We start from the raw sequence: 10,450 nt of genomic DNA on the forward strand, positions 1-10,450 counted from the left end.
TAGGGCAAACCGTCTTTAAAAACATAATCTTTAGGAGAAAAGAACGTACCTTTTTACATTTTTAGGCTATGGTTAGCTTCGATGTGCAACTATGGACTCGTTTCTTGCTTGTATAATCAAGATCTATCACGAACTTGGCTCGGTTTTGGCTTTGGATCTTGAGCCGTGATATTAGAGAGTGTTTGTGTGTGTTTTTGAGTGTGTGTAGGGAGGCTAGAAGATAAGAATGAGGGTTTAGGGTTTTAGTGAGGTTTAAGGAGTACTTATACTCCTTAAGCCCGTTGACCTAAGGCTCATCTCCATCCCTTATTCCATCTTTCATTAAACAAGTCCATACTCTTTTATTTTATTTAACTTAATTAAATATTAACACACTTTTAAACAAACACGATTCCTTTATTTATTATTAGCGAAAGTAGGAAGTTACAAGTCTTCCCTCCTTAAAGTGGTTTCGTCCCCGAAACCTAACTATCATTTAAACAAATCACGGTAAAACTTGCGCATCTCTTCTTTAACTTTCCAAGTGGCATCTGATCCCTTACGATGCTACCATATCACCTTTACCAAAGGGATAACTTTATGACGAAGTTGCTTTTCCTTGCGTCAACGATTTCCACAGGCTGTTCAACGTAGTTTAACTGTTCATCAACCTCGATGTCTACTAATGGCACATGAGACATGTCATCAACTAGACATTTTCTTAAATGGGAAACATGGAAGGTAGAATGAATTCCTTCTAACTCCTCTGGTTAATCTAGCTTGTAAGCCACTTCACCTACACGATTTAAAATCTTAAATGGTCCAATGTACCTTGGACTCAGTTTCCCCCTCTTTCTGAGACGAATAATTCCCTTCCAAGGCGAGACCTTGAGCATCACATTGTCACCAACGTTAAACTCAATCGGTCGTCGTCGCTTATCGACATATGACTTCTACCGGTCTTGAGCAGCTTTCATTCTTTCTTTTATTTGATTGAACCTTAAGAGGTTTGTTGCACAACTTCCAAACTTCCAATCTCCTTCTGACCAATCTCTCCCTAACATATCGGAGTTCTACAACGTCTACCATACAACATCTCGAATGGTGGCATACCAATACTTGAATGGTAGTTGTTATTATAAGAGAATTCTGCAAGATGTAGATGATCATCCCAACTTCCTCCAAAGTCTAGCACACAAGCACGTAGCATATCCTCAAGGGTCTGGATAGTCCTCTCAGACTGTCCATCTATTTAAGGATGATACGCCATACTAATGTTCAGTCTTGTTCCCATAGCTTCATGGTACTTCTTCCAGAATCTCGAAGTAAAGTGAGTATCTCTATCATACACGATCAACAATGGAACTACATTCTTAGTCACAACTTCTTTTATCTAACGTTTCTGATGAGATAGCCTTTCTGATAGGCAGAAAGTGAGCACTCTTCGTTAAACGGACCACTATCACCCAAATGGTATCATGATGTTTAGCTGTACGTGGTAGCTTAGTTATGAAATCCATGGTGATGTGTTCCTATTTCCATTCTGGTATTTCTAGTGGCTGCATATTCCCATAAGGCTTCTGGTGTTCAGCTTTGACTTGCAAACAAGTTAAGCACTTACTAACATAATCTACTACATAATTTATCATTCTCGGCCACCGATAGTCTCTCTTCAAGTCTTGATACATTTTGGTGGATCCTGGATGAATCGAGTATCTTGACTTATGAGCTTTATCTAGGATTCGACCTCTAAGACCTCCATGATGTGGAATCCACATATGGTCAAACCTAGTCTTCACACCATGAATGTTTTCCATCAGTTCATCTTGCTGTTCTAAATTCTTTCCTTCTTCACTAGCCCCTCATTTATAAGCACCTCAGACTATACCTTGATGATTTCTTCAAAGAAATCTGAGTTAATGACCAACTTATACGACTTCACTGTTGCAACGACTTCTTCATTTTTCCGTCTTAGCGTGTCTGCAACCATATTAGCCTTACCAGGATAGTACTTGATGTCACACCCCGAAAAAACTTAACTTAGCAGCGGAAGTCTTAATTAAGACGTTCGAGTGGTGACAGACGCCGATTAGCCATACAATATTTAAACACACACCATTAATGTACAAGTTGGACATTTATTATTGAAAACACAAGTTTCAAGTCATCACCAAATGGACTCCTTTCGTATTACAACGATAGTTCTCGAAATTAGATTTTATTCTTCAACATTTGTAATAGTTATAAACTAGCAAGGACTATAACAAATGTAATGCTACTAAACCTATAATCAAAGCGTACAATAATTCAAAATATTTTCCCCCAACATTTAACCAGCACGACTGGTCGGCAGGTAGGGCGTCACCCGATAGATCTATCAATATTTCTATGCCTTTTTATAGTTAATGATTATAAGACTGCGATAACCACAATTTCCCTGAATATTTATTCTAGTGAATATTTATTCTCGTCAGCCCGACCACGTTAACCCACGCTGGTCAAATCTAAAGCCCTTACAATATCACAATTGGTTAAGATCATAAAATGTGTTTTGACACAAACGTGTTTCCTCCCCGAAAACATTTATAAATCATTTAAAATATTTAAAATGGTGGGGATTTCTGAGAAAATCATCTTTACTGTTACTGTCGGTTTTCGTTCACTTCTCGTGTCCTATTCATTTAGTACACGCTTTTAATAATTTATTCCCAGAATAATCTTAAGTTGTTATTTCAACTTAAAGTGTTCACACCACTATCTCAGTCCTTTCAAAATTGTTTAACTTGTTTATTAGTTTTAGTGTTCAATGATCCACTTACGGCTTTGATTTGGTTAGTCCATATTATATATTCACTCAAGTACATAACATATATATCACAAGCATATATATACAATATATAGGTATATATACACTCACATATATTATATATGTCTCCTTCTATATTAATTAAATATATATTTTCCTACCTTATCATCAATTATGCAATTATACACTTAAGTACTTTCTTAAAATTGTTTATTAATTATTAAATTAATATTTAAATGTAATTATAATAAAACCTCTTTTTATTTGCTGAATTATTTATGTCTTCTAAAATTTTTACAATACTTATGTCAACTTGTCATATTTTACCGGTTTTGTCGGTTTAACGTTTAACGGTGAATTGTTTAATGTTTTTATGAAAATTAATCTTTTTAAGTAAAAATATAGTTTTTATAGCTGAAGTAAATGTGTTTTATAATTTAGTTGGTAAAAATATATTTGTTGTCGGTTTAGTTTAAATTTACACTGTGTTCCCGAGTTTCATTTAAGGAGAGAAAAGAAAGGGAGGAGAATTGAAAGAGAAAAGAAAGAGAGGGGGAGGAAAATGTGTCACTTCATTCCATGTTCCCAAGTTTAATGAAAAATGGAAGAAAAGGAAAGAAAATGTAGGAGTTAATAGGTAGTTAATGTTATACACACACATTTTCTCTTCGAATCTCTCCAATTTGGAAGGATGAGTATAGACTTAAGTTTTCTAGCCTTTTCTCTCCCCTTCCCTCTCCTCCCATTGTTAAAAAATCTTTGGAATATGATTCATTCCCATTTTCTTCTCATTTCCCTCCCATCCCCTCTTTAAATGAGACTCAGGAACACAAAGTTAGTAAAAATGGTTATTTTTAATGTTTTCGCGTCGTCTTTCGCGACGTGACTCGCTTATTGTCAAGTTTTATCATCTTGACCACTTTACACACATAATATGGTGTAATATATATGAGTTTTTAAGTTTTAGGGGCTGTTTTACTTCAGCTCCTAAAATCTTTGTCGGTTAGCTTTAAAAAGCCGATTTTTCGACTAGTTAAGTAATCGACACTCATTTTAAAGAAAATAAAGCATGTATAACATATAACACATCAAAATTATTATAAACATCCAAAAACATAAAATTTCCAGAATTAATATTATGTCATAAAAATCATATTTTATTAGCTAAAAACATGCATTTATTACATATCATAAGTTTATTATGTCACATATTATTAACCATACTTATGATATTAATTTCTAATGATTTATAAAATTTAATAAAACTAACAAAATCAGATTTTATCCTATTCCTTTTGTAGCCTATTTATTATTTTTATTGAGTATATCAAAGTGTTACTTTCCAAGATTTATCCTAGCTTTTTATGACAACTTTTAGTATACTTTTACTTTCTTGTCTTCCAAGTTATTAATATTATTTTATTATTTCATGTCAACCATTTTCAAAATCATATTAACAAGTTTACTAGTAACAATATAAATTTAAACATAAAATCTTAAGTAGGTTACATGCATGTATAGTTTATGTGTTTTCCTTTAACAAGGACATATATCTAAGTTAATATTATTAACAATCTTGTATTATTATAATATCATCCTCATTTTCTCAAAAGTCATATATGTATTGTCAAATTTTAACATGCATATTATTGTTTAAGCATAAATCATCAAAACACACATGTGTATGTAACATTAACCAATTGAAAATTTACATATTCATACTCTCTCTCTAACTCACGGCTCTCTCTATCTCTCTATATATTTGTATTCTCATCTTTTAATCTCATTTTCAATCTTTTAGATCTTACAATCACCAAACCAAGCTTAACCATTATGAATATGGAAGTAATATGCATGTGTGTGTGTATATGTGGATTCGGGTTCCACATACACACACACATAACCCACGGGTCATACATGCATACATATATACTTTGTAATCTTCCATTTTCACATGAGTTTAAGGGTTTGGTTGATTGTGTGAACCCTTTTAAGATACAAGAACAAGTACTTTGCATCCAAAATTTAAAGAATGTGACTAGGGTTTCGGATTTACCTTAGGGTTTTAGAGAGAGGTTTAAGAAAACAAGATGGATGGTCTCTTGGTGTAGGCTTAAAGCTTGAATCTTCCTAACTTTGCTTCTAACCCATATTTCTTGATTTGATGATAGGGTTTTGATTGTTATTTGGATAATAATAAGAAAATGAAAGAGAGAGAAGGGGGTGGGGGTGGGGTTTCGGCCGCAAGAAGGAGGAAGGGACGGAGATGAGTGGGTGGTGGTTTATGTTGGAAGGTGTAGTGGTTTATATTGAGAGTTCCAAGGGACATGTGTCTTGATGCATGCAAATGAGGTTGCTTGGAATGACAAATGGTTTATAACACATTCAATCTACGGTGAGGGTGAGGGTGAAGTGGACGGCTAAGGGAGGGGTATAGTGTAAATATTTTATGTTTTGTTTAAGTAATTAACAACATGTATTTTATTTACCCCTTTGATTATATTTTATAAAATACAACTCGTTAGGATTAGTTTTTGGTAAAACCAATCACATATCTGAATTCCTTGTAAAATTAGCTTCGAAACCGTATAAATATGTAAATTTTTGGAGTTGGTTGGTTTCGGGTCCTTACGGTGAGCGATATTGGCTTCTACTCGCTTATTTTCTAAATTTTGCGAATCGAACATTCTAAAATTATACTTATGACCTAATATTATTATATTTACTGAATTTATAATATTTTAGGTCATTCCCAACGTTTAGGAATTTATTTGGACTTTTAACCTTACCCGAGTCGCTGTCAGTGTCAGTTTGAGCAGTATTGGATACGCGCCAAAACTTAACTTTTTGAACACAATAAAATATAATATTCATATTGTTAGTGTCTTTAGCCTAAAATATTTTTATTTTATTTTCTATAATACGAGATTACATGATAAACACGGATTACATTAGCACAGTATTAGTCTTAAAAACCTCGATTGTCACATTCTCCCCTTCTTTAAGAAATTCGTCCCGAAATTTAGGAGGTAGTACTAGTGTTGGACTCAACAGGGAACAAGTGAGGATATTTTCTTTTCATTTGGTCTTGACACTCCTAGGTGAATTCCGGGCCCAACTTGGAATTCCAACGAACTTTAACCAGTTTAATTCGGCTTCGTTTTAGTTTTTGAATTTTCCAATCCATAACCTCAACGGGTTCTTCGACAAACCGAAGCTTATCATCTATCCGAACGTCATCCACAGAGATGATTAGGGATTCGTCAGACAAACATTTCTTTAGGTTTGACACGTGAAACACGTCGTGTATTCCACTGAGTTCCTGGGGTAGTTCGAGTTGATATGCGACAGGACCAACTCAACCAATGATTTTAAATGGACCAATAAAACGAGGGCTCATCTTTCCTTTCTTTCCAAATCTAACAACTCCTTTCCACGGTGACACTTTTAACAAAACTCGATCTCCACTTGGAATTCTAACAGTCGTCTGCGATTATCGGCGTAGCTCTTTTGTCGATCAGCAGCTGCCTTCAACCTTTCCTTGATCTGAGAAACTCAGTCGGTGGTTTCCTGAACAATTTCAGGTCCAGTCAGCTGTTTTTCTCCAAATTCTGCCTAACAAAGTGGGGATCGACATTTTATCCCGTATAAAGCTTCAAACGGTGCAGCTTTAATACTAGAGTGGTAGCTATTATTGTAAGAAAACTCAGCCAAAGGCAGGTGAGTATCCCAACTTTTGCCGAAATTGAGAACACAAGCACGTAGCATGTCTTCTAAGGTCTGAATTGTTCTTTCACTTTGACCGTCCGTCTACGAGTGATAGGCAGTACTCATATCTAGACGGGTTCTTAAGGATTCATGCAATGATTGCCAAAAGCGCGAGACGAAACGACCGTCCCTATCATAGATGATTGAAACAGGTATGCCATGTTTTGCTACAATTTCCTTAAGGTAAAGTCTAGTCAGCTTTTCCATGCTGTCTTTTTCTCGGATCGGAACAAATTGTGCTGACTTAGTAAACCTATCCACAATTACCCAAATAGCATTATGGTTATTGAATGTTGATGGAAATTTGGTTACAAAGTCCATTGTGATATTATCCCATTTCCATTAAGGAATCTCGGGTTGTTGAAGCAATCCAGGTGGCTTCTGGTGTTCAGTTTTAACTTTAGAACATGTTAGGCATTTGCTGACATAAACGACTATGTCTCCTTTCATGTTTGGCCACCAATAGAGTTCTTGGAGATCTTTGTACATATTTGTCGAACTTGGGTGAATCAAATATCTAGACTTGTGCGCTTCGTATAGAATCAATTTTCTCAAGTTCCCATATCTAGGCACCCAAACTCGATCGATGAGATATGAAGTACCATCATATTTGGTGACAAATTCACCTTCCAGGCCTCTCAATTTTTCAGCTTTTATATATCGAGGTTTTAGAGCTTCGCGTTGTGCATCACGTATTCGAGTCGTGAGACTTGTTTGTATCGTCAGACCCAGTGCTCGAACGCGTAATGGCTTTTCTACTTAACGCATCTGCCACGACATTTTCTTTTCCTGGGTGGTAGCGAATATCGCAGTCATAATCGTTAAGCAGTTCGATCCCCAACGCCTTTGCCTCATATTGAGATCTTTCTGATCAAAGATGTGCTGGAGGCTTTTGAGATCAGTGAAAATCGTACACTTGGTACCATATAGGTAGTGTCTCCAGATTTTAAATGCAAACATAATAGCTCCCAATTCCAAATCGTGAGTCGTGTAATTTTTCTCATGCACTTTAAGTTGTCGGGATGCATATGCTATCACTTTATCTCTTTGCATAAGCACGCATCCAAGACCCAATCGTGAAGCATCACAGTAAACAACAAATCCATCTATTCCTTCTGTAAGGGATAGAATAGGTGCACTGGACAACTTTTGCTTGAGCAACTGAAATGCCTCTTCTTGTTTCTCGGTCCAATCGTACTTTTTATCTTTCTGGGTCAATTGCGTCAAAGGTTGCGCTATTGATGAGAAATTCTCGATGAATCTCCTATAATACCCAGCTAGACCTAAGAATTGTCGCACTTCAGTTGGAGACTTTGGTGCTTCCCGATTCTTAATAGCCTCGATCTTTGAAGGATCAACGTGTATTCCTTTCTCATTGACAACGTGTCCGAGAAAGTGAACTTCTCGGATCTAAAAATCGCATTTTGAGAATTTTGCATACATATTCTCTTTCTTGAGAAGTTCCAAAATCAACCTTAGGTGTTTTCCATGCTCTTCCTTGGTTCGCGAGTAAATAAGTATATCATCGATGAATACTATCACGAATTTATCCAAGTATGGCTTGCAAACCCTATTCATCAAGTCCATGAATATAGCCGGAGCATTTGTCATTCCAAATGGCTTGACATGAAATTCGTAGTGGCCATAGCGTGTTCTGAACGTTGTTTTGGGAATATCTCCTTCTGCTATTCTGAGTTGATGGTATCCAGGACGTCAATCGATTTTTGAATAATAGCTGGATCCTGGCAACTGATCAAACACATCATCAATCCTCGGTAGTGGGTACCGATTCTTAATAGTTAGTTTTTTCAGCTCCCGGTAATCGATACACATTCGGAATGATCCATCCTTATTTTTAACAAACAGTATTGGAGCTCCCCAAGGTGAATAGCCAGGTCTAATAAAGCATTTATCCAGTAATTCTTGAAGTTGATTGGACAATTCTTGCATTTCTGACGGTGCTAATCTGTACGGTGATTTGGCTACCGGTGCAGCGTCTTTAACAAGATCTATCCTGAACTCAACTTGTCTTTCTGGAGGTAAACCAGGCAAATCTTCGGGAAATACTTCTGGGAAATCTCGAACAACTGGAATGTCTTCGAGTTTACACTCCTTGGCTTTTGTGTCAACTACATGTGCTAAGAAAGAGGGGTATCCTTTTTGTAACATCTTCCGGGCTTTCATTACGTTGAAAATTTCAAATCTACGTTGCTTTGATCGCCACGGATTGATAGAATTTTTCCATTAGGAATGGGTATACGAACTAACTTCTCGGAAAATACAATTTCAGCCTGATTCCTAGATAACCAGTCCATTCCTACAACAGTGTCAAAGCTGCCTAATTCAACTGGCAAAAAGTCGATCTCGAATTTTCGATTTTCCAGTTGAATGGTACAACCTAGAATGATTTCACCGGTTTCTATAAGCTTTTCGTTGGCTAATTCTATGGAATATTTATTTTCTAACTTACTGGGTTTAATGCCAAGTAGTGGCTCAAATTGTTTAGAGACGAAACTCAAATCAGCACCCGTATTGAAAAGAACATAAGCATAGTGGTTATTAACCAGAAACCTACCAATTACCACAGATGAGTCCTTACGAGCCTTCTTCGCGTTCATCTCAAATGATTTCCCATTTGAAATCTTACCCTTAAGCTTTGGACATTCGTTCCTATAATGTCCTTCAATCCCACATTCATAACATCTCCTCCTACTGGGATTCGTTGATCGGTCATAACAATCTTGGGTCAAGTGTCCATATCGGTTGCATCGGTGACATCTTCTGCAAGCACCATAATGGCTTCCACCTCAAGTGTTGCATCGAGGTGTTTGGTTAGTGTTCCTAGCATTAGCAACAAATAAACGACCTGATCCTTGGTTCCTTCCTTTCTTAAATTGACCTCCTGAATTACCCGTCCATTTCCTCTTGTTATATCCATCATTGACAACCTTCTTTTCCGATTCGCCTCCATCTCCAGTAGTTTTCTTTCCGGCATCCTTTTTAACCAAAATACCTTTACGAATCGCATCGTCAGTGAGGGTTTTCGCTAAAACACGAGCAGATTGAATCGTATCAGGTTTAGAGGAAGTCACCATCCCCTTCTCTGGTGCTAAACCCCATATGTATCTTTTGATTCGAACATATTCCGGGTTAACCAATCGAGGTACCAGTTTAGCGAGTGCATTAAATCGTGACGTGTAGGTATTAACGTCAGCTCCCTCCATGGTTAATTGCCAGAAATCATACTCAATATTTTGAAGCTCGTTTCTAGGACAATACTCTTGTAACTGCATGTCCTTTAACTGCTCCCAAGATAAACCGTATGCTGCCTCTTGTCCTATAATCTGGATTAAAGAGTTCCACCATTCTAAAGCCTCATCTTGGAAAGAACAAACACCGTATTTGATTCTTTCGGCTGGAGAACAGTTACTAATCTTCATCATAGATTCCATCGTTTCGATCCATCTTATAATCTCCAAAGGACCTTCGGCTCCCGTAAAAGTTTTAGGACCGCACCCTTGGAATGTTTTGTAGTTACATCTAAGTGATTGATTTCCTGAGGGGTTACCCGTAGCAGTTCCAATACCAGTACCTATCGGAGTACCGTTCCTGGTTTTGTTTCCCGTGTTTCAACCTTGGTTGGGGTCCATACCTCGGTTAACATTTTGCTGTTCTATAGCCGCATTAACATGTTGCGCAATTAATTGGGCTAATTCCTTGGGAGTCGTGGGTAAACCAGAACCTCGGGCGGTGCTTTGCCTAGTCCTTGGTGGCATTTTCTTTTTAAATAATAAAGAAATATTAGATTATACGCAATTAATATCACAATTAATAATTAATTAATAATCAAGCATAATTAATAATAACACAATACACATTCATAAAGGAAAATTCTTA

The 10,450-nt window shown here is 36.6% G+C and overlaps 1 protein-coding gene across 1 annotated transcript; it reads right to left on the reverse strand.

The window, feature by feature from the left end:
* Positions 1 to 8,736: 8,736 nt before the first annotated feature.
* Positions 8,737 to 9,171, reverse strand: LOC143581742 (uncharacterized). The gene has a single exon (XM_077064451.1). The coding sequence runs from the start codon at positions 9,169 to 9,171 to the stop codon at positions 8,737 to 8,739; it is 435 nt and encodes a 144-aa protein (XP_076920566.1).
* Between the last annotated feature and the right edge of the window lie 1,279 nt (positions 9,172 to 10,450).

Source organism: Bidens hawaiensis, unplaced genomic scaffold (assembly GCF_021521415.1).
Source record: "Bidens hawaiensis isolate Kalapana, Puna unplaced genomic scaffold, B.hawaiensis_p1.1 tig00031156_1, whole genome shotgun sequence".
Taxonomy (NCBI): Eukaryota; Viridiplantae; Streptophyta; class Magnoliopsida; order Asterales; family Asteraceae; genus Bidens; species Bidens hawaiensis.

Bases quoted from the DNA above. Each gene is read 5' to 3' on its own strand.
- LOC143581742 (XM_077064451.1), bottom strand. From the start codon at position 9,171: ATGAACGCGAAGAAGGCTCGTAAGGACTCATCTGTGGTAATTGGTAGG.